This window comes from Oncorhynchus gorbuscha, linkage group LG26 (genome assembly GCF_021184085.1).
Source record: "Oncorhynchus gorbuscha isolate QuinsamMale2020 ecotype Even-year linkage group LG26, OgorEven_v1.0, whole genome shotgun sequence".
Lineage (NCBI taxonomy): Eukaryota > Metazoa > Chordata > Actinopteri > Salmoniformes > Salmonidae > Oncorhynchus > Oncorhynchus gorbuscha.
In genome coordinates, this window is record NC_060198.1 from 34,215,990 (window position 1) to 34,239,748 (window position 23,759).

Genomic DNA, 23,759 nt, shown 5'->3' on the forward strand with positions numbered 1-23,759 from the left:
GTAATACCATAGAAGAAGAACTCTAGCTAGCTCAAGCTAATAACAACAACACTCGCTGCAGCGTATATAAATATTTGGTTGCAGTTTGAGACGTTTAGCTATCACCTGTTTGCCTTGGTTTGTAGTAAAAACAAAAACTAGATACTTGTTCATTTGTCAAAAATAACACTTTATACACGTTCGTTGAATAATATTTAAACAAATGTCAGTTTCACATTTTTGTATAGCTAGCCAGCTAATGTTAACACAATAAGGGCCTTAACTAGCTAGAGTTACTGTAACGTTGATCGCTTGACATTTTGAACGCGAGAATTTAAGGCTTGCCTGCAAAAACTTGCCCCTGTTCCAGCGGAGAAATATATTATATATATATATTTAGCCAACTAACTAGCTAGGTAGAAGTCAAGTGGTTTCTAAAATGAGGGGCGGTTCATCGTATGGAGATCGAGACAGGGACCGTGGTCGCGACAGGGGGTAAGTCAGGCAGTTCGCCATTTACCTGGAAACCCGAAGATAAATTGCATTGATTTCTACGTCGGCATAAATTAGCGTTTGAATCAGGAAAGTTTACTCATACGACGAATGTTGAATGAAATTATATTTTAGCTTACTTTACCGGTTGGTTCTTTTGCAGGTAGGAATGTGAGAGTCGACAATATATCCATAGGAAAGCATACGCTAACTTTTCAAAGCGTTGGTAGTGCGTTCAGATTTCTATCACCTGAGCAGGTTTACATTTACATTTACATTTAAGTCATTTAGCAGACGCTCTTATCCAGAGCGACTTACAAATTGGTGCATTCACCTTATGACATCCAGTGGAACAGTCACTTTACAATAGTGCATCTTTTTTATATATGCCATTTAGCAGACGCTTTTATCCAAAGCAAGGATTTCTCTGTACTTTGCTCCGTTCATCTTTCTCTTGATCCTGACTAGTGTCCCAGTCCCTGCCACTGAAAAACATTCCCGCAGCAGGATGCTGCCACCACCATGCTTCACCGAAGGGATGGTGCCGGGTTTCATCCAGACCCGACACTTGACTTCAGGCCAAAGAGTTCATTGCTGGATTCATCAGACCAGAGAATCCTGTTTCTCATGGTCTGCATCCTTTAGGTGCCTTTTGGCAAACTAAGCAGGCTGTCATGTGCCTTTTACTGAAGAGTGGCTTCTGTCCAGCCACTCTACCATAAAGGCCTGATTGGTGGAGTGCTGCAGAGATGGTTGTCATTCTGGAAGGTTCTCCCATCTCCACAGAGGAACTCTGGAGCTCTGTCAGTGACCATTGGGTTCTTGGTCACCTCCTGACCAAGGCCCTTCTCCCCCGATTGCTCAGTCTGGCCTGGGCGCCCAGCTCTAGGAACAGTCTTGGTGGCTCCAAACTTATTCCATTTAAGAATGATGGAGGCCATTGTTTTTTTTTTTACTCTGACATGCACTGTTAACTGTGGGACCTTATATAGACAGGTGTGTGCCTTTACAGATCATGTCCAAATCAATTCAATTTACCACAGGTGGACTCCAATCAAGTTGTAGAAACATCTCAAGGATGATCAATGGAAACAGGATGCAAATGGCTACCCAGTCTATTTGCATTGCCCCCCCTTCTACGCTGCTACTACTCTGTTGTTATCTATGCATTGTCAAATCAAAATCAAATTTATTTATATAGCCCTTCGTACATCAGCTGATATCTCAAAGTGCTGTACAGAAACCCAGCCTAAAACCCCAAACATCAAGCAATGCAGGTGTAGAAGCACGGTGGCTAGGGAAAAACTCCCAAGAAAGGCCAAAACCCAGGAAGAAACCTAGAGAGGAACCAGGCTATGTGGGGTGGCCAGTCCTCTTCTGGCTGTGCCAGGTGGAGATTATAACAGAACATGGCCAATATGTTCAAATGTTCATAAATGACCAGCATGGTCCAATAATAACAAGGCAGAACAGTTGAAACTGGAGCAGCAGCACGGCCAGGTGGACTGGGGACAGCTAGGAGTCATCATGTCAGGTAGTCCTGGGGCATGGTCCTAGGGCTCAGGTCCTCCGAGAGAGAGCAAGAAAGAGAGAAGGAGAGCATTAGAGAACGCACACTTAGATTCACACAGGAATCTAATAACTCTAACTTGTCACCTTAATAACTCTACCTACATGTACATATTACCTCAATTACCTCGACACCGGTGCCCCCGCACGTTGACTCTGTACCAGTACCCCCGTATATATCTCCTCTATTGTTATTTACTGCTGCTCTTTAATTATTAGTTATTCCTATCTCTTAATTTGTTTAGGTGTATTCTTAACTACATTGTTGGTTAAGGGCTTGTAAGTAAGAATTTCACTGTAAGGTCTATAATAATAACTGTAAGGTCTGTAATAACTGTTGTATTCGGTGCATGTTACAAATAACATTTGATTTGATTTGACCTGAGCTCAGTTTCGAGTCTCATAGCAAAGGGTCTAAATACTTATATCAATAAGGTATTTCTGTTTTTTACGTTGTCTAAATTAGCAAACATTTCTCAAAAACAGTTTTCTCTTTGTCATTATGGGGTATTGTGTGTAGATTGATTTTAGAATTTTTTTTATAAAAAATAAAAAAATAGTGTTTGATGTTTGGGGACCTTCAATGCTGCAGGAATGTTTTTTTATTTTTTATTTTTTATTAGTGCTTGATGTTTTTTTTTTTTTTTTGAATAAGGCTGTAACGTAACAAAATCAAGGGGTCTGAATACTTTCCATTGTCTTGCATTCCCACTGTAAAATGGACCAACAGTGGTAACCGGTAGATTATGTTTCAATGTCATTCTATTCAACATGCTGGTTTGTAGAGGTTGTGAGTGGAAACGTTCCCGATCCAAACGCACATTTTTGGCCGACGTAGAATTAAATTACAATTCAACATCGTGTTTCCAGTCAAGATAGCTATATCTCTATTCACTTTAGCTCCCAATAATATCTAACCAAAGATGGATAGCTACAAAGAATCTATAAAGACCAGCTACTTAGCTAGCTTGCTATGTAAATCCTCTTCATACCCTTTGGGACCAATGGACAAAATGTGATCCCTCCAATTATTTCTGTCCTTGGCAAATGTTGTGTACAGTGAGTCTAGCTTGAGGTATTCAAATATTAATCTATGTGCTTGTCATCTTGTTAGGAGTCCTCGTTTTGGGTCTAGCAGAGGTCCCCCTTCCAACAAGAAGTTTGGGAACCCAGGGGAGCGTTTGCGCAAGAAGAAATGGGACCTAAACGAGCTTCCAAAGTTTGAGAAGAACTTTTACAATGAACATCCAGATGTTCAGCGCATGAGCCAGGTATTTCCCCACACCAGTGTGCTTCAGTCATGGAGAACCACAAGTGTGTGTGTGTGCATTTCTTACAGCACATTCCAGAAGGCCAACTATGACATCTGATTCAACTAATCAAGGGTTCGATTTTTAGTGAATCTGTTTTATTTGTGCTGGGCAGTCTGCACACTCTTGGTCTCCACTAAAATTGAACAGCACTGCCCTACACTCTTATTGACTTATTCTGCAGTTGTTTCCAGATGTGCCACCCTTGACACTTGATGGACAGATATTGTTTTCTGTCTTTCAGTATGACTTGGAGGAGTTTCGCAGGAAGAAGGAGATCACTATCAGGGGGTCAGGCTGCCCGAAGCCTGTCAGTAGCTTCTCCCAGGCCCATTTTCCCCGTAAGTACAAAATCTTTTCAGTACAACTGACCTGCCCTGGCGTCATTGTGAGTATGCATATCGTTTTCACCTCTGGGGAAAAATCTATTCTGGCTGGTGATGTGGACAACTGAACCTTAGTTTTGTTAACCGATGCAATTTCTAGTTATTTAGTTATGCTTATAAGATGTTCTTATCCACTTCACCCAGAGTATGTGATGGATGTGCTGATGCAGCAGAACTTTAAGGAGCCCACAGCTATCCAGGCACAAGGCTTCCCTCTGGCCCTGAGTGGCAGGGACATGGTGGGCATCGCACAGACAGGTTCTGGGAAAACCTTATCGGTGAGATGCAGCTGTAGCTCTGTCATCATACATTCACATTAACAGAACAGGATGAACAAAAAGTTACAGCAACACTTAGGAACAATAGCAGCATGCACACTGTTCATATCTGTAGACATTTTTATTAATTTCTTTCTGCCCGTTTTTACACCTACCCCTGTGTTGACTGCCATACAATATCCTCAGTTATCTTGTCTGCATTCTAGAGCCTGACCGATATGTGTTTTTGGGGGTCCGATACCGATTAAATTTTTTTGAGGGGGCAAAACGTACCAATATGATATACCTGCAGATATACTGTTTTACAGTGGACAAATTAATGTGAACATTTTCCATACTGACTTTTTAGAAATGGCCATCCAAAAGAGTAATTGTCTAAGAAATATGCTGCAAATGTTGATTTCATACATTGTGACAGTAATGGCACATCATGAGAATGTCCACAAATGTCCCTTTTTTCATCCTATTCATTGAATATTGGTTACGGTGGAATTGATCGGGCTCTACTTCCTTCTATTATTAATCTCTCCTGCTTGATGTGGGGCGTTTATCCCCTTGTTGTTGTATCTCCTCAGTATCTCCTGCCTACCATTGTGCACATTAACCACCAGCCCTACCTAGAAAGAGGAGACGGACCAATCGTAAGTAATCCATTTTGGATTTATCTTACAGCATGTTTCCTATAATTGTTCAGATGTATGGATATCAGCCACTTCCAAAATGTATTATATTCAGGGAGTGTTTTTTTCTATCCCCTGTCCTGTCTCTGTGCAGTGTTTGGTTCTGGCACCAACTCGAGAGCTGGCCCAGCAGGTTCAGCAAGTGGCACATGAATACGGCAAGTCATCACGCATCAAGAGCACCTGTGTCTACGGGGGAGCTCCCAAGGGACCCCAGATCCGTGACCTGGAGAGAGGTAACGAGGCTCCTCTGGAAAAAGGCCTACACACTAGTCACTATAACCTATATGCTGAAGAAAATCCATACTCTTTTCCATTGCGCATGTCTGTCTAAACCAGAGAAATCTACCCTGCTCTATTTCTCCCTCCCAGGTGTTGAGATCTGCATCGCCACCCCGGGTCGTCTCATTGACTTCCTGGAGGCAGGGAAGACCAACCTACGGCGCTGCACCTACTTGGTGCTGGACGAGGCTGACAGGATGCTGGACATGGGCTTTGAGCCTCAGATCCGCAAGATTGTTGACCAGATTAGGGTGAGCAGGGTTCTCTAGTCACTCAAGCAAAGTGACCCTCATTTTACAGTTGTTATTACCTCACCTCTTTCCAATGCATTAGCTACACATTGACGCATTTCAGGCCTGCCTTAGACCATATACACCGAGTAGGGCTGTCCCTCACTACAAAAAAAATATTGATTGACCGAGAGTTGTCATGTTCCTTCGACTAATCGATTGGTCGAAATGTTTTAACTTAATTTTCCATATATACACTGCTCAAAAAAATGAAGGGAACACTAAAATAACATATCCTAGATCTGAATGAATGAAATATTCTTATTAAATACTTTTTTCTTTACATTGTTGAATGTGCTGACAACAAAATCACACAAATTATCAATGGAAATCAAATTTATCAACCCAAGGAGGTCTGGGTCACACTCAAAATTAAAGTGGGAAACCACACTACAGGCTGATCCAACTTTGATGTAATGTCCTTAAAACAAGTCAAAATGAGGCTCAGTAGTGTGTGTGGCCTCCACGTGTCTGTATGACCTCCCTACAGCATGCCTGGGCATGCTCCTGATGAGGTGGCGGATGGTCTCCTGAGGGATCTCCTCCCAGACCTGGACTAAAGCATCCGCCAACTCCTGGACAGTCTGTGGTGCAACGTGGCTTTGGTGGATGGAACAAGACATGATGTCCCAGATGTGCTCAATTGGATTCAGGTTTGGGGAACGGGCAGGCCAGTCCATAGCATCAATGCCTTCCTCTTGCAGGGACTGCTGACACACTCCAGCCACATGAGGTCTAGCATTGGTCTGACAAGAGGTCTGAGGATCTCATCTCGGTACATAATGGCAGTCGGGCTACCTCTGGCGAGCACATGGAGCGCTGTGTGGCCCGCCAAAGAAATGCCACCCCACACCATGACTGACCCACCGCCAAACCGGTCATGCTAGAGGATGTTGCAGGCAGCAGAACGTTCTTCACGCATCTCCAGACTGTCACGTCTGTCACATGTGCTCAGTGTGAACCTGCTTTCATCTGTGAAGAGCACAAGGGCGCCAGTAGCGAATTTGCCAATCTTGGTGTTCTCTGGCAAATGAAAAACGTCCTGCACGGTGTTGGGCTGTAAGCACCTGTAGCACCTGTAGACATCGGGACCTCATACCACCCTCATGGAGTCTGTTTCTGACCGTTTGAGCAGACACATGCACATTTGTGGCCTGCTGGAGGTCATTTTGCAGGGCTCTAGCAGTGCTCCTCCTTGCACAAAGGCGGAGGTAGCGGTCCTGCTGCTGGGTTGTTGCCTTCCTACGGCCTCCTCCACGTCTCCTGATGTACTGGCCTGTCTCCTGGTAGCACCTCCATGCTATGGACACTACGCTGACAGACACAGCAAACCTTCTTGCCACAGCTCGCATTGATGTGCCATCCTGGATGAGCTGCACTACCTGAGCCACTTGTGTGGGTTGTAGACTCCGTCTCATGCTACCACTAGAGTGAAAGCACCGCCAGTATTCAAAAGTGACCAAAACATCAGCCAGGAAGCATAGGAACTGAGAAGTGGTCTGTGGTCCCCACCTGCAGAACCACTCCTTTATTGGGGGCGACTTGCTAATTGCCTATAATTTCCACCTGTTGTCTATTCCATTTGCACAACAGCATGTGAAATTTATTGTCAATCAGTGTTGCTTCCAAAGTGGACCGTTTGATTTCACAGAAGTGTGATTGACTTGGAGTTACATTGTGTTGTTTAAGTGTTCCCTTTATTTTTTTGAGCAGTGTAGATACACACACTGTGTTTGAATAAACTCAACTACATACAGTGGCTTGCGACAGTATTCACCCCCCTTGGCATTTTTCCTATTTTGTTGCCTTACAACCTGGAATTAAAATTGATTTTTGGGGGGTTTGTATAATTTGATTTACACAACATGCCTACCACTTTGGAGATGCAAAATATGTTTTATTTTTAAACAAACAAGAAATAACACCCAAAAAAACAGAACTTGAGCGTGCATAACTATTCCGAGTCAATTTGTGTAGAACCACCTTTTGCAGAAATTACAGCTGCAAGTCTCTTATGTCTCTATAAGCTTGGCCACTGGGATTTGGCCATCTAGCCACTGGGATTTTTGCCCATTCAAGGCTAAACTGCTCTAGCTCCTTCAAGTTGGATGGGTTCTGCTGGTGTATAGCTATCTTTAAGTCATACCACAGATTTTCAATAGGATTGAGGTCTGGCATTTGACTAGGCCATTCCAAGACATTTAAATGTTTCCCCTTAAACCACTTGAGTGTTGCTTTAGCAGTATGCTTAGGGTCATTGTCCTGCTGGAAGGTAAACCTCCGTCCCAGTCTCAAAGCTGTGGAAGACTGAAACAGGTTTCCCTCAAGAATTTCCCTAAATTTAGTGCCATCCGTCATTCCTTCAATTCTGACCAGTTTCCCAGTTCCTGCAGATGAAAAACTTCCCCACAGCATGATGCTGCCACCACCATGCTTCACTGTGTGGATGGTGTTCTCGTGGTGATGAGATTTGCGCCAGACATAGCGTTTTCCTTGATGGCCAAAAAGCTACATTTTAGTCTCAACTGACCAGAGTACCTTCTTCTGTATGTTCGGGGAGTCTCCCACATGCCTTTTGGCGAACTCCAAACGTGTTTGCTTATTTGTTTCTTTAAGATTTTTTTTTTCTAGCCACTCTTCCGTAAAGCCCAGCTCTGTGGAGTGTACTGCTTAAACTTGTCCTATGGACAGATACTCCAATCTCAGCTGTGGAGCTTTGCAGCTCCTTCAGGGTTATCTTTGGTCTCTTTGTTGTCTCTGATTAATGCCCTCCTCGCCTGGTCTGTGAGTTTTGGTGGGCGGCCCTCTTGTGGTGCCATATTCTTTCAATTTTTTTTAAATAACGGATTTAATTGTGCTCCGTGGGATGTTCAAAGTTTCTGATATTTTTTTATAACCCAACCCTGATCTGTACTTCTGCACAACTTTGTCCCTGACCTGTTTAGAGAGCTCCTTTGTCTTCATGGCACCGCTTGCTTCGTGGTGTTGTAGGCTCTGGAGACTTTCAGAACAGGTGTGTATATATACTGAGATCATGTGACACTTAGATTGCCCACAGGTGGACTTTATTTAACTAATTATGTGACTTCTGAAGGTATTTGGTTGCAACAGATCTTATTTGGGGGCTTCATAGCAAAGGGGGTGAATGCATATGCACAAACCACTTTTCTGTTTTGTGTTCTTTTGAATTTTTTTAAATAAGTAATTTTTTTAATTCACTTCACCAATTTGGACTATTTTGTGTATGTCCATTACATGAAATCCAAATAAAAATCTATTTAAATTACAGGTTGTAATGCAACAAAATAGGAAAACGCCAAGGGGGATGAATACTTTTGCAAGGCACTGTATGCACTGAGCTTGTCTGATGCTTTAAGTAAACTGTTTGATTAAATAATTAAGACACATGACTGGCGCACATTGTCTCGCTCTCCTCCCTAATGTAGCAAAAAGGCACCACAGCACAGCAAGTGTTAATTGCGCTGTCCATGCTGTAATGTAATTTCAGCTATTTAGTTTCTGACCGAAAGTTCTGTTACCAAAATCCCTAATTTGTTTAGGAAAAATATTCCCTCAACCCTCGCTCTTTTAGGGATAGCCCCCTTCTTTTCAATTTTTGCCTAAATTACATACCCAAATCTAACTGTCTGTAGCTCAGGCCCTGAAGCAAGGATATGCATTTTCTTGGTACCATTTGAAAGGAAACACCTTGAAGTTTGTAGAAATGTGAATTGAATGTAAGAGAGTATAGCACAATAGATCTGGTAAAAGAAAATACAAAGAAAAAATCTACCACCATTTTGAAATGCAACAGAAAGCTCGCACTTCCAGCCATCACTGTGGTTGTAATTCCGATGGTGTCCACAAGATGACAGCAGTGTATGTGCAAAGTTTCAGACGGATAACTTGAAGTATGAGCAAACTACATGACATTTAGTGTGAAGTCATCCAGGTACATTTGGGCCAATCGTGAAGGAGACATTTGCTTTCATATGACATTTTTTCATGACATTTTTCTGCAAGAATATCATAAAATCTACTCCCATAAAGCCCAGCTCATTGGCTATCTAGCTAGCTTTGTTTGACTCCGATTGGTGCTTATTTGACAAAGTTAGTCGTTCAAGTGAAGATCGCCCGTGTCATCGGCGTGCCATGAAGGTGTCGCTCTCTGACCAAATATGGTGTCCTATAGGATATACTACACCCCTAATAATATAGTGAAGTCTTGTTATGTTGTAGGATCTCTGAGGAATACATATTAATGTGATTTGACTGGTTGAAACAATGTCTAGGATGAGATTTTCACAGATCCTTTTCTTTGCAAATTAAACAAGTGGAAATACAAAATCAATCATATATGCTATATGGACCTTTTTAGGATATGAAAAATTATTTTTATCTAACAAAATTACACTTCATGTTATCTCTGGGACCCTTTGGATGATAAACCAGAGCAAGATTTCAGAATGGAAGTACACATTTCACCTTCAGAGGTGAATTTATCAAACCTATCGCGGTGAAAAAAGTGTTTTGTTGTTAGGAGCTCTCCTCAAACAATAGCATGGCATTTTGGTCCCGCTGTAATAGTTACTGTAATATATTAACAAGAATTTAAGCTTTCAGCCGATATAAGACACTTGTATGTACCGACATTTGTTGTTTTTCTCTAAAATCTGCAATGGCGACACAAGGCGTGGCATGATTTACAACTGTCCTGTTGACGGGGCGCCGATCCCTAAGAAGTTTAACTGAAACATGTAAGCATCGCATGCATGTGACCAATAAGGCCTGACCTATAGCCTATCGTAATCACATCAATAAATTGGTTATAACAGTTGCTGTTAGATTACAATATTATTACCGTTTCTGACCATTTGGAACTGCGTAAACAGAAACTGATCTAACGGGGGAAAAATATATAAAGCCTTTATTACAGCAGACTAAAAACAGTTTCATGCATTCGTAAATTGCGTTTTATTTATTGTTTAGACTAATCATTGAAAGCTCCCTTTGTTATTTAATTTGAAAGCTAAAATGCTTGATTGTATTTCAAAACATGAATGTATTGTATGCTGTGTGATGACATGAATGAATGAATGATTGATTGACTGATATATTGAAATGCATGCCTAAGTAAGTTACGGTGTTAAGACTAAACAGTATGCGCACTTAGGCCTACAGCTCGATAGTGGTTATACAAAGCCTACTAATGATAACGACATTACTAATCATTGTAATATCAATAAGAAGGAGATCAATAAAAGGAGGGTATAGGAGCGAGAGCTGCGTGCATATTATGTGTGACAAGCAAGTGCTGTGAGATTACAATCACATTTTTCTGCCTGTTGGAACAGTGTAAACCACACTAAATAAGTAATACCAGTCTGTTCTAACAGGAAAACAATTGTAACGCCTTTATTTGTAGCATAGCAAAGAATAAAAACAGCTGAATCTGTGAAATTGCTTTATCTAACATGTTGCCATTGCATGAGGCTTGGTGCTCATGGAATCATTAGGCTATGAAACAAACACTCCAACAGGCAACAGTAGCAAGATCGGTCTTATTTCTGTAGTTATGTACCGATGATTTATAAAGCCAGGCACATTTAACAGTTAGGATATTGATTATAGAACTAATTAAATTGGGGTTTCCTCCATTTTCTTAGACAATCAGGTTAAGGCTGTTTCCTCGTTGCTGCTGCTGCCTCTGCCGCATTGTTCTCAATCCCAATATGCTGGTTAACTTGCTATTATACACATAGCAACATAAGGAAAGGTGCCAATTCTACAGCACACTGAAGATTGTTTCAGAACCGCGGACAGCGACTGTATCCAATGCGGGAGAAAGCGCATTTGTTATAAAATAATATTAGATTTATTAGTGTTGCACCATTATCTTTTACATAGTATAACCATGTACAAGTTCAGTATCACATCTTAGTGATGGACTGTGCTCTTTCCATTACATAGTTTTCACCTGGTCAGTCTATGATCCCTTATTGATGTCATTCGCTATAATCAGTGTAGATGAAGGGGAGGCGACAGGTTTAAGAAGGACTTTTAAGCCTTGTGACAATTGTGACATGGATTGTGTATGTGTACCATTCAGAGGTTCAAGGGGCAAGACAAAATATTTAAGTGCCTTTGAATGGGGTATGGTGTAGGTGCCAGGCGCACCGGTTTGAGTGTGTCAACAACTGTAACGCTCCTAAGTTTTTCACGCTCAACTGTTTCCCGTGTCTATCAAGAATGATCCACCACCCAAAGGACATCCAACCAACTTAACACAGTAGACTCCCTGTGGAGCGGTCTCGACACCTTGTAGTCCATGCCCTGATGAATTATGGCTGTTCTGCGGGCAAAAGGGGTTGCCACTCAATATTAGGATGATGTTCCTAATGTTTTGCACACTGAGTGTATATGTCTGTAGATGGACTACTACAAATTCTTTATTCCAATTGGCTAGTGGTTCCTAGTCTATATCCCCAAACTGCTGCTATATTGTAATAAAACATCTGATACTGCTGCTAGCTACTGCAAAATGTGCTTATGTTTTTTATCAAGAGTTTCTAATGCTGCTCTCATCCCAGCCTGACAGACAGACCCTGATGTGGAGTGCCACCTGGCCCAAGGACGTGCGGCAGCTAGCAGAGGACTTCCTGAAGGACTATGTCCAGATCAACGTGGGAGCCCTGGAGCTGAGCGCCAACCACAACATCCTGCAGATTGTGGATGTGTGCACAGAGAGTGAGAAGGACAACAAGTGAGGCTAATACTTCACTCTACTCCACTGAAACATTAGCGTTAGTGAATGGGACTGTGTTGATGTAGATGAGGCTTGGTCGTAGACCGATGTAACTAACTCTCCATTGGCTAACATGTTCGCGCTCCTTCTCCCCAGGCTGCTCCAGCTGATGGAGGAGATCATGGCTGAGAAGGAGAACAAGACCATCATCTTTGTGGAGACCAAGAAACGCTGCGATGATCTGACCCGCAGAATGAGACGTGATGGGTGAGCGAGGGAAAGGAACACACACACTCGGGGAGTAATTAATTAATACTTCTGGTCATGGGGTTGTACTACTTCATAACAATTCCCAGTTCTCTGATCATCAAGCTGACAGGTTGGTTTACTCCTCAGGTGGCCAGCGATGTGTATCCATGGTGACAAGACTCAGCCAGAGAGAGACTGGGTGCTGACAGGTAAAACGTGGTTCATTAGGTGCATTATATGGGCTAGTATAGGGCTAATTGGTATTGGTTGTTGTCGTGACACCTTCCTTTGTGTCCCTCAGCTGATCTCTTGGCATTTCCTCTCTCCTTCTATAGAGTTCCGTAGTGGCAAGGCTCCTATTCTTATTGCTACTGATGTGGCCTCACGTGGTTTGGGTATGTACTGTGTGCTCAGAATAAAAGCACAGTCCCTCGGCATGAATACAAACACATATATATTCCCTCAATGGGCTATGAGTAGGACACCTAATTGTGCTTAGATGTACAGTATACTAGCCTCATTGCATGTAAGAAACCCAAGAAATGTATAGATTTATTGAAATCATGAAATGGCCTCCACAAAACACATTGAAGCAGATTTCTGTGAGTACTGTTGCCACTTTGTTTAATATGAAGTGTGACTTTCTTGTCAGTAGTACTTCTTAGATACAGAGTATGTATTTAAGAAGTTTGCCTTATTTCTGGAACTAATTTTTCTTTGTGGAATGCCAGGTCCCTTGAATAACAGGGCTAGAAAAATCCAACCATTCAGTAGATCTAAAAACATATAGTAATTTGAGATACCTTTTGTCAGTGTGTGTGAAGTATGAACTTAAAATAACGGGTATGGAGAGTGATGCACCCCCTTATGGCAATCAATTTTTATAACCAAATTTTGTTTTGTTTCTGTGTTCATTTATTTTCTTTCATTTTGTTTTTGTTTTGTTTCCAAGTCTCTCTTCCGGCACTAGAAGCGCACAGGCCCACTGGAGCCTGCAGCCGGACCTAGGCATGACTAATCGAGCCTGGGTTGCGGAGAGAAACACAGGGGAGAGGAGGCCTGATTTATCAATCACAGACACAGACATCTCTCCGAAAACCCAGAACAGAGCCCTCAAAAAAACTCTCCCCCTTCCAGCAAACTGACTGCCTGGACGACAGAGGGGGGGGAGGAAGGGTTCTGCTGGGATTCCAAATTTTAAACTGGGGCGGGGCGGTCGGCTCAGAGGGCCAAGAGGGGGGCGGCCTCCCACAAGCTATGCCACCAGCCTGCAACAGTAACGCGCCATATGTAGTTCCTTTCATAAATGACACTAATATAGATACACAATGCTAAGCAGGTTTGTTTCACTAAACAGCTTTAATGTTTTCAGAGGATTTCTCCATTTCCTTTGCTAATATGGAGCGTTTTCAAAAAGCCCTAGTTAGACATCTTTGAAGATACTAAATGAGGCTTGGCATTATTGGAGATCAATTGATTGACAAGTAGTTTGCCAGAAACATTCTTCGAGTAATTCTAGCATACAAGTATAGCTAGTCTTAAATGTAGACAAATCCTTTCCCCAGAGGTTAATAGATACAGTGGTGCGTTACAAGAAGACAGTAAAAGGCGGCAGGCCGAGCATTTGTCGCTTTGCTGGAGGCTCCCCTCTAAACTGCCCCTGCAGCCCCCTATGCAGCCTGACACCCCCACCACTGGCTGTGCCGGCCTCTCCCTCTGCGGGCGTCATGTCTGGTCCTGGCTGGCAGGAGTCCTGGCCTGAAGGAGCCTCTCTATATACCCCCCCCCCCCTCGCTGTCTCTCTCTATTCCGCCTTCTCTCTGCCCACCCCTTAATCTATCACACTTTACACTGTCCATTTACCTGTTCATAGTCCACTGTTTAGAGATGCATTCTCTTTCTACCTCAACCTATGCTTATTCTGACCTTGGTCATGTGATCCCTTGGCCTTCTTCCCAAATCTTTCATGCTTTCATCGCTTTACTTCAAATATCAAATGACTCTTTGTGTGCATCATGCAAAGACAACCCAGACCTGTAGTAATGATTCAGAAAAATGGAAATGTTCTACCTGCACTCAGCAAACCCCAGTCAGAATCATGTCCTGACAACATCTCTATATTTGCCCCTCTACAAATGCTCATTTTCCCTGGCAAAGCCCCTTAATGTTGAGTATTTTAGCTCCCCAAAACCTCCACATCACCACCCCAGTGTCTGTTTCTTGTTACTGCACTTGAACCCCTGGGCTCCTGGACACGCTGTCAGTCTGGGAAGGACTCGGGACTTCCCTGGGTCTCTTCCATTTGTCTCCTCTGAACAGATTTCTACCAAAGACCTTGGATAATCTCAACAACAACCCCAGAAAATATCCCCCAAACTAGAATTAAACATCAGGTATTCGCTAGAAACAGGAGAGGATGCTTACCATACAGGTAGTTACAGGAAGTCCATATTTAGACCCCTGAAGTCACATTGAAGTACCCAACAGAAACAGTAGCCCAATTTCCCCTATTCATGCCCCTGATGACATGAAGAGGCAGAGCAAGGGTGTGGTGTCAGACCCAGTCCAGCCTGGGTTCTGGCTCTGCCACTCCAGTTAGGAGGGATGTGTGGAGGAGTGATGGGAGGGGGGAGGACCCATGTTGTCCTCCTCACTCTCCTACCCCTACAGACCTCCCAGGACTGGTCGGGGGGGACAGAGGGCACTAACCTTGTAAGTCATCTCTAATACAGGGTAAGTACCTCACCCCACCTTCCCTGTTCCCATCCACCTCATCGGTCCGTAAGAAAGAGACATTTTTAACCCACAGCAGTGTTTTCAGAGCCCTATGTCAACTGTAATGAGAAACAGACTTTTAAAAAAAGAGTTAAATTCCACCCTTTAAAGAAATCTTACCCTTTGCCAGTTTTGTCAATGGATACAGATGTACCCCATTTATTTATTTGAAGTTTCAGCCCCACTCAAAATGGGGATGTTCAAACCCTATGTGTAATGATTTAGTCTATCTGGTATTGGTTGGCTGTTATTGTAACGTTTTGGTCCCGAAGAAGCGGTATATTCAGTGCTTGACCAAAAGCATTTGAAATATATAGTGACTGGAATACTGAGGACCCCATTGTATTTTTCGAGGAACATAGTGTATTGGTTAACAAATAATATTGACAGTATTGTAGTTATGTTGGGGTAAGTAGGATTGAAGTGTTTCTGTATTATGTACCGATTACATTGTTCACTAGACAGGTAAGTGAGGTTTCAGAGTTAGATCTGTGTCTATGGGTATTGTCTGTACCAAGTACATGTATAGTTTTGCTTGGTGCACAAAGCAAACATCTTAAAATAGGAATAAATGACCTCTCCATTCCTCTCCCTGACCTTTCCACAGGTGGCATATTGTTGTGAAATGTTTCGATCAATCAATGCTGCTTTTCCTAACTTGTCCTTGTCTCTTCTCCCTCCCCATTGACTAACCCTCCCTACCCAACTCCTAACCCAAGATGTGGAGGATGTCAAATTTGTCATCAATTATGACTACCCAAACTCCTCTGAGGACTACATCCACCGTATCGGCCGTACGGCCCGTAGCACCAACAAGGGTACAGCCTACACATTCTTCACTCCGGGCAACCTTCGTCAGGCCCGTGAGCTCATCCGTGTTCTAGAGGAGGCCCGGCAGGCCATAAACCCCAAGCTGCTGCAACTGGTCAACACTGGCCGTGGAGGAGGTGAGAGAATGAGGGAGAGCCTTCGGGGGAAAGAGTTGCCCCTCTAGATTTTTGTTTAAGTGATTGACAGTGGGCTGTTGACTTGAGGTTTCTTCATTGTACGTTGAACAAGCTAGTTTTTTACAGTAAGTGTCAGTGTGTCCAGGTATTTGCAGCATTTTATAACTGACTTCATCTTCTCTCTTTGGAATGCAGGAGGCAGGTCACGTTTCCGTGGCAACGGCTCCAACGCCAGCAACCCCAACCTGATGTATCAGGATGAGTGCAACCGGCGCATGCGCACTACCGTAGGCAGCAAGGACAGCCGGGGGAGCAGTAGCGGCACGGGGAGCAGCAGCAGCTTCAGCCGCGACAGCCGAGATGGAGGGAGTAGCCGCGCCGGGGACAGGTCGTCCTCTTCCTACAGGGATAGGAGGGACAGCCGCAGCTATGGCTCCAGCTCCTCCTACAGCCAGTACAAGTCTGGGAGCAGCAATGGGGGGCAAGATCAGTCAGCGGGGCAGTTTGGTTCAGTCAGCAGGTCCAGTAAGCCCCCTCCACCCCCCTCAGGGCCGCAGCCCCTCATGGCCCAGAAGTTTACCCCAGCCAAGCCCATGATGGGATTAATGGGGCACTCGCCCTTCCAGTTTGCTTCCCCACCCCCTCCAACCTCACAAAGAAAGTAAAGCTGGGGCTAGCCCTCACCACACATGCATACAATTCCCAACATCAACCAGAAAAGTCAGTTGTGTTAGGATTTAGCTTGTCAGGTTGAGATTCTGGAGTACTGTGCTTGAAATCTTGGCCTTAGCTGACATAAATCCAGAAGTGTTTTGTTAAGATTGGTGAGCGTTAAAAATAAAAAGTCAGACGATTTATTGTGGACATTCAACATTCCAATAATGAACATGCCTGACTAACAAGCTGTTTGACATCAGTGCTTTGAAAGGATTTGTTTAAGCATTAAAATAGCTGTACAAATGCAGATTGACATTTGAGTAGTTAGACCACAATTGAAGTGGAATACGCTGAAATGTAATAGTTATACATTTGTAGGTGATGAAAGCATTTTCATTGAAGTGCCGTCTAATTTGTTTCATGTTGCTTTTCCCACAAAATACATATCCAGTGCTTTCAACAGTTAACCTTTTCAGCATATTGTCCAACGTAAAGGTTATTTCATTATTGTGCAAACCGGCTTTCTTAGTATAGTGAGCTTCGAATGAGTCGTTTCAGTGTATGAATGTGTTATTTTGCCTTTCGGTGTACGAGGCAGGTGCTACCGTTTCTCAACAACTTTTCTCAGCTCATTCAGGTGTGCTTTTCGTTCTTCAGCTTTAGCTAGTTTGTACATATGTGATTATTTTCCCATTTAGAATTTCCCTGAAAAAGGTGATTAGTAAATCAGTTCCAGGACAGTGTTTTGAAATATGGATAGACATTTCATGTCATGAGGACGTTATTCGACTTTAGTTTGTTCATTCAAACCTTTATATACACTTATGTAAGTTACGTAATTTTAATTGTTTATTTTGTGGGATCGTTCAACCCCTCGGTAGCTGGAGCATATAATAAAATAGTTTCATGGTCTTGGGATATTGTTTCTCTATTGAACTCTAAACCTGTCACACATGCTTGTTTCTTCCTAGTGTAGAGATGTGTAGGTTAGTGCCTATCTGTCCTTTCCACCTGTAGTGGAATCATTCTAGTATGTAGAAAAGACCAACCTGTAAAATCACATTACTGTCTGGTTTTGTTTCAGGTTTCAATAAAGCTTTTGAATGTTTAAAGTGTGTCTTAACATTGTTTCTGTACTCCACTAGGTGAGGTATTGATGGTGCTCCTAAAACTACCATTGTGTGAATGAGCTTGGTTAAGATAACAGTTTAAACCAAGATAAATAACTTCCATTTTCAATAAAGTTCTCTTTGCAAATGTACATAAGTTCCAATATTTACAGAGTTGTTTTGGAGATGCCTGATGGTATGTGCTTGGGAGACTCAAGCCTTTGAGGAAAGAGTGATTCAGCAAGACAACTTTGACAGACATTCATCTTTAAAACAGATTTCTTCCCAGAACAGGTAATCTATGAAGCAGCAAGGAGTAGACATATGCAATGGATCAAAAGAGTAACCGGTAAAACCGACAAACCATCCAAATGGACATGATAGTGAAAACAAACCTTAAATAGGCACAAATGGCAGATTAAATAGGACTTAGAATGTCTAATTCTACATGACAAGGACATCAGGCAAACCATTCTCCATGCATTATCATTATCACAGTAAGAAACCCTGGGAGCATGGTGGGGTAAACACAACCTCAGCAGGATAGTCTACAGCTGTATAAAAAGAATGAGACAAAGATAAAAAATGAGCCTTCCCCAAAGGTTCCGTTACATGTCTCCCGGAGCATGAAAGTAAACAAATAGGTTGTCCTTCATTCATAGAATTTGTCTTATTTGTTAAAAACAAGACATGGCTGTGACACACGGTCTGCTGTGCAATAGTTCTAGGTACGTTTGAAAGCAGACAAATAAAGTTCTGTAAAGCTGCACAGAGGACATTAAATCATAAAGCGAACACCCAGTTGAGATTACCTTGCTTAGCCAATCAATAGAAGCATTTTTTAAAAGCAAGGTTTATGCAGTGTCTGAGTGAGATGCCACATCTTGTCAATCTGTTGAATGTTACAGATTGCCCCATGTGTCTGAAGGTGGAAACTGGGCTACAACTCCTCTTTCATCATAGTCTTCCTCTCCTAGCATGAAGGTTAGCTTGTATTGCAACTGCACCTTCTCCTGGAAAAGAAGAGAATTGAGGGTTGCAGAAATCTATTAGTTTATAATTACAAGAAAATGTTCATGTCGGGGATGCCACAGAGGTATATAACAGGCCTTCAATGAGTGCCTACACAGTCTAGTACCTTGTGAGGGTTGGCCAGCAGCAGGACCTGTGTGATGGCAGCAGGTGGGAGGATTGGGTTGAAGGCTGGAAGCTCTGTTCCTGATGGGGGCTGTAGCTTCACTCTCATTGTCTACAACAGAGGTCATGATGTCAACCCTACACTGACAATGGAACTGAAGGTGAAAAAGGTAGATTAAGAGAGAAGAGGTCTTACGTCAGGGACAGAGGGCTGAAAGAGGATGTTGCTGACTGGAACCGGGGCGGAAGAGAGCATGGAGATGATCACCACCAGCACATCAGCAAGAGAGGACGGAGTGTCACGTGCAAAGTGGAAGAGCACCCGCAAACTGTGGCTATCAAACACCGTCACAGGCAACAGGTTGCCTGGTTACAACAAAGAGTTTAAAACACTGTTCAAATGTGATGCACTATTAGCATAGCAAGTAGATACTAAAAATATTATAGATACTTACTGGGCTTAATGGACTCAAGTGGCACAAAAACATCTGTCAGGGTCATTTCTATAGGGGGAATAACTGTGTGAACCGGAGAGGTGTCCAACAACCTATCACCTTGGAGAGCCACCGGGTGCTCAGGGGAGAAGGCCGGGATAGGACTTGGATTACTTCCAGATTTGTTCTGGAGATCTCGTAGAGTAGGTTTGAACGGAGGCTTGTCCCTGAAAATAGATAAAGGTACTACATAAAAGGTTGAACAAGGTTGCGGAGTGTCTGTCATGTTGTTATAACAAGTTGACATGGTCATCACCTCATGATCCTTCATATATGGTTTCACTTCTTCATATATTGTTTTGCTTCTACAGCACTTGAAGTGACTTCAAATCATAACGAACACAGTGGTCCATCAACACTGTACTAAGCAACATAACTGGCAGACTAACACGGATACTTGACACAAACATCTCCTGCGGTGTAAAACCCTCCCATAGTGAACGGTTAAGTTACCATTTGACCTGCAGGCCCTCTGGAGGTAGGGATTGCTGTAGCAGCTTCTTCCCCAGCAGATCCAACTCATCTAAAGCTGAGCTTCCAGACGTGGCTCCAGTAGAAAGAGGCTGGGTGTAGGGGAGCCGATCTGGACTCAGTAGTACACTAGGCGCTGCTGGGATATCAGTAATATCCACACTGTCAGAAGACTGTTGCAAAGAAAGCGACACCACGTGTAAGACACAGAGACGGTACACTTGTTGAGGTATAATCACGAACCTGCCTAAGTAATGGTAATCTATCAAGCTAAAAGGGACTCAATGGATTTGGTGTTAACGGAATATTATGCATCATGTCTCACTGTGTGAAGTCCTCAGTTCTCACCTGGAAAGAGTCCCAGGCGGTAGAGTCCTCAGGCTGGGAGGCCGGGTTGGAGGTGTGGGTCCCTCACTCAAACCTGGGAAAATTAGGCAGTCACCCACAATTAACACACACAACATGGAAGTAGCAGAGGTCCTGGAAGACTTGATGTAATATGCTGTCTGCCCTTACCCAGTGACATTAGCTCATCGTCAAGGAGACTGATGCCCATCTCCTGAGAGGAAGCATTTAGGCTGTCTGTTGGAGTGGGGAATTCTGGGTAGGAAGGAGGTGACGTGTCCAATCCCGATAGATCAAGTAGCGCCACACTACTTCCTGGAAGAGATAAGTGTACAGAGGAAATCTTTTAACCCATGCATGTAATCATATACTCTCGTCCCCTCCTACCAAGGTTGTGTCAAGTGACGCTATCGTCCCTATGGATGCATGTGTCATTGACCCATTGTTGCTCACCTGTGAGCCTTCGCGTATTAGCTGAGTTGTTCCCGTTCACCACCTCTCCCTTCACCTGCTGCCTGTACAGGTTGATGACCTGAGTCAGGCTGTCGTTGGCCTGGAGGATCTCCGCTGCCAAACACACACACACTTGTAATATACTGTATATCGTCACCCACATATTCTTCTCTCTCTGTGTACCATACACTTAAACACATTGAGGAGTGTCTGAAACCTCACCCAGAGCCTCATCATTGTCCTCTGTATCACTGGCCAGTCTGAACAATGTGGGTCTCATCTTCTCACAGCGCTGGTACAAGTCCTAAACACACACTATCAAATGTCTGTATCTGCATGTAGTGCTTTGTATACATCATATATAGGTGATGCTGTTATGGCACTGTGGGAGGTGTCTCTGGCTTGTGTAAAGGTGCCACAGACCTGGATGAGCTCTGCATTGCTCTGTGGGTTGGTGGTCCGGTCATAGTCCTCCAGCAGCTGAGTCAGTAGGCTGACACTCTCATTCACATCCTGGATGGCGTTCACACGCTTGGACAACTTCTCCGCCCGCTTCTGGTCCTGAGACACACACACAGGTCAGGAAGAAGAAACCAGGGAGGGAGGAGGGGGAAGAAAAGTATCCTTTGTCCCTAAATTAAAGGATTCGTGAAAGCACTGAATGATTCTGACAAGGAGACCACCCCTCAGGGCAGAGCGCCCACTTTCTCACTCAGTCCCCTTACATGACTAGAAGAGTACTAAAGCACTTGGGCATTCACTTTCTCTCCCATACTAACACACACACAGACCAGATAATACAGTTCACACTGTGCGATGTGATGTACATCTCCGTATTACTGCAATGAAACAGCCTAAAGATCTACATTATTCATACATTTAGGCGAGCTTGAGAAAAGAGACTGTACCTCCTGCACCATTTCCTGGATCAGTTTGTTGGCTGCTTTCAGGTCCTCAGGGTGAGTGCTGTTCAACAGGCGAGTCAGTGTCTACCAAGACACCAGGGAGGAGGAATAATTTAAAGTTAAGGGGAGGGGTAAGTAAATGGAGTGTAGAATGGATGGTGAATCACATTTGTAATGCAAAATTTGGAGAAAAAAACAAGGTATATATTTCTTTTGTTTAACAAAACCTTACCTTTGACTTCTCCTCATCCTCAAATATGGCATTTTTTGGTCTGGGAGGTGGAAGCAGGAGGAGTTTGTCAGCTGGAAGAACTGGGTCCTGTTTGACAATGCCTGGTTAAAAAAACAACACAAACCAAGGTAAACACAACATTAACAACAACTGTTCGTCCATCACCATCATAGCTACACTGCAGTCACTAAGTATAGAGCAGCTCACCCTGTTTTTTAAGCATCTGGTAGGCATCAGCGATCTTTGCCTCGTCAGGCAGCCCCAGTGTCCAACTATAGATGAGCTCCAACACCTTCTTCTTCACTGGCTCTGGAGCCCGGGTGCCGAGGTACTAAGGGAGCAAGCAGGAGCATGCTGAGTGAGAGCTTATCCAATTTTAACAGACTTGCTCAGTGAAAGGCACAGACAGAGACAAGCATTACCTTTGGAGAGACCACTTTGATGAGCTCGTTGAGGAAGCGAAATTTGCCCACCTCACTGTGGAACCTTTCCCCACAGCTCTTCATGCAAGTCTCCAGCACCTGGTTGTACACACATCACAAGTGAGTCACACAATTAGTTTCTTCAATATGAATGTAGACACACACACTACACAGAAGGCTGTCAATTGGATTGACTTGGATTCCTGTTACAACACACTGCCATCACTCAACTCACCACGAGTGTCTGCATGGCCTCCCACTCCTGAGGTGATTGGATCTTGTGAGCCAGTAGCCTGGTGGCCAGCTGGGGTCTGAAATGGAAAATAAAGAGTTAGATCTGCTGCCAACTTCAGCCACATCAATCGAACATTGACTATTGTATGACATGCAATTTTACCTCTCCCTCCACTCTAGACAACACATATTTTGGGGTGGATTGACACAGATGTCAGCACAGGGTCAGTGTCAGAAATCTTAAAGGTGAATATGAAGAAATCGCTCTAAGTTTACCTAACTTCAGTTTAAGTGGCAAAACAATCGATGTATAGTGTAGAGAATCATTATACCATCTAAACATCTATGAAATATATTTTCAAGAACTACAAATATTGTATATTGTATGAAGCTGGTGTACAAAACCAAAAGTACGAAATGTAGGAATGGGACGCATAGAAATAGCACACACAGAACAAATCTACCACTTCTTAGACTTGCTTTCAATGAGAATGACAGACCTATAACTCACATTCCTATGTGCATTTGGAGATAGCCCAAAAAGTTCCATATTGCAGCTTTAAGTAACAAACATGTACTCAGTACAGCTACTCCTGAGAGGTGAAAACATAGTGCTAAGACGTGTACATGTTATGAGACACTGACATACCCCTCCAAATCATTGTTGAGCTGGTCACAGAAGGCCTGGATGCTGTCCCAATCTGTGTCTCTGTTCAGTGGGTTTGTGGCCTTGTCTAATGGGAGAATTAAGGAAATTGGGGGAAGGGGAAATTAAGGTTAATTATTTTTCGATAGTGACGCATATCCATGTTTATTTCAGGGAACTGTCAAACGTGGAGATGAACATCAATCAACTCTGTTGCGGAACTGTTTTAAAAACAGATAATAGCAAGTAATTTAGCTTTCCAGCAGTACTTTGGACACGACTTTGCAAAAGACTCCAACTCCAGTTCTCCCAGTGACCGAGTGAGCTAGGCTTCCTGCATTTGACAGCACACTGTCACATAGCTAAGCGTATAGTCACTGGCAGGATATGAATTCACGATAGGTGGCTTGCTGGTTCCCGTATCTAGCAAGAGTTATATTGCATTAGCTCTAGTCTAGATGGTTCTGTGAATCTATCTGGCTAGCTAGTTAGCTCACGTTAGCTTTACAGCTGGCTAGCTTGCTGTTTATGAGAGGTCTTAACGTTACAGTCCCTCTCAGTTTGCACCTTGATTTTGCTTAAACTGTCATCTCGGTCAACTGCAACACGGTTATTTTTCCAAGGACGCATGCTCCAATAGCTCTCTATACAACCTAAATAACTTTTTAAAAG

At 43.3% G+C, this 23,759-nt stretch overlaps 2 protein-coding genes across 2 annotated transcripts in view; one reads left to right on the plus strand and one right to left on the minus strand.

Moving 5' to 3' along the window:
• Positions 1 to 17,751, plus strand: LOC124015706 (probable ATP-dependent RNA helicase DDX17). The gene is made up of 13 exons (XM_046331115.1): positions 1 to 474; positions 3,155 to 3,311; positions 3,595 to 3,691; positions 3,881 to 4,014; positions 4,590 to 4,655; positions 4,789 to 4,930; positions 5,067 to 5,227; positions 11,857 to 12,029; positions 12,168 to 12,278; positions 12,408 to 12,469; positions 12,596 to 12,655; positions 15,755 to 15,982; positions 16,178 to 17,751. Exons 1-13 carry the CDS (start codon positions 419 to 421, stop codon positions 16,645 to 16,647), a joined length of 1,917 nt encoding a protein of 638 aa, XP_046187071.1. The 5' UTR covers positions 1 to 418; the 3' UTR covers positions 16,648 to 17,751.
• The window catches only part of LOC124015707 (ADP-ribosylation factor-binding protein GGA1-like), a 6,294-nt gene continuing 276 nt past the window's right edge, over positions 17,742 to 23,759 (minus strand). The window contains exons 2-17 of the mRNA XM_046331117.1: positions 23,091 to 23,175; positions 22,443 to 22,518; positions 22,208 to 22,306; positions 21,993 to 22,116; positions 21,786 to 21,886; positions 21,557 to 21,637; positions 21,072 to 21,209; positions 20,871 to 20,952; positions 20,649 to 20,762; positions 20,361 to 20,510; positions 20,199 to 20,260; positions 19,833 to 20,023; positions 19,341 to 19,546; positions 19,082 to 19,251; positions 18,887 to 18,997; positions 17,742 to 18,761 (exon numbers count right to left, since the gene is read on the minus strand). Coding sequence (XP_046187073.1) covers positions 18,651 to 18,761; positions 18,887 to 18,997; positions 19,082 to 19,251; positions 19,341 to 19,546; positions 19,833 to 20,023; positions 20,199 to 20,260; positions 20,361 to 20,510; positions 20,649 to 20,762; positions 20,871 to 20,952; positions 21,072 to 21,209; positions 21,557 to 21,637; positions 21,786 to 21,886; positions 21,993 to 22,116; positions 22,208 to 22,306; positions 22,443 to 22,518; positions 23,091 to 23,175 — 1,901 coding nt within the window. The 3' untranslated portion in view covers positions 17,742 to 18,650. The remainder of the gene's footprint in view (positions 18,762 to 18,886; positions 18,998 to 19,081; positions 19,252 to 19,340; positions 19,547 to 19,832; positions 20,024 to 20,198; positions 20,261 to 20,360; positions 20,511 to 20,648; positions 20,763 to 20,870; positions 20,953 to 21,071; positions 21,210 to 21,556; positions 21,638 to 21,785; positions 21,887 to 21,992; positions 22,117 to 22,207; positions 22,307 to 22,442; positions 22,519 to 23,090; positions 23,176 to 23,759) is intronic.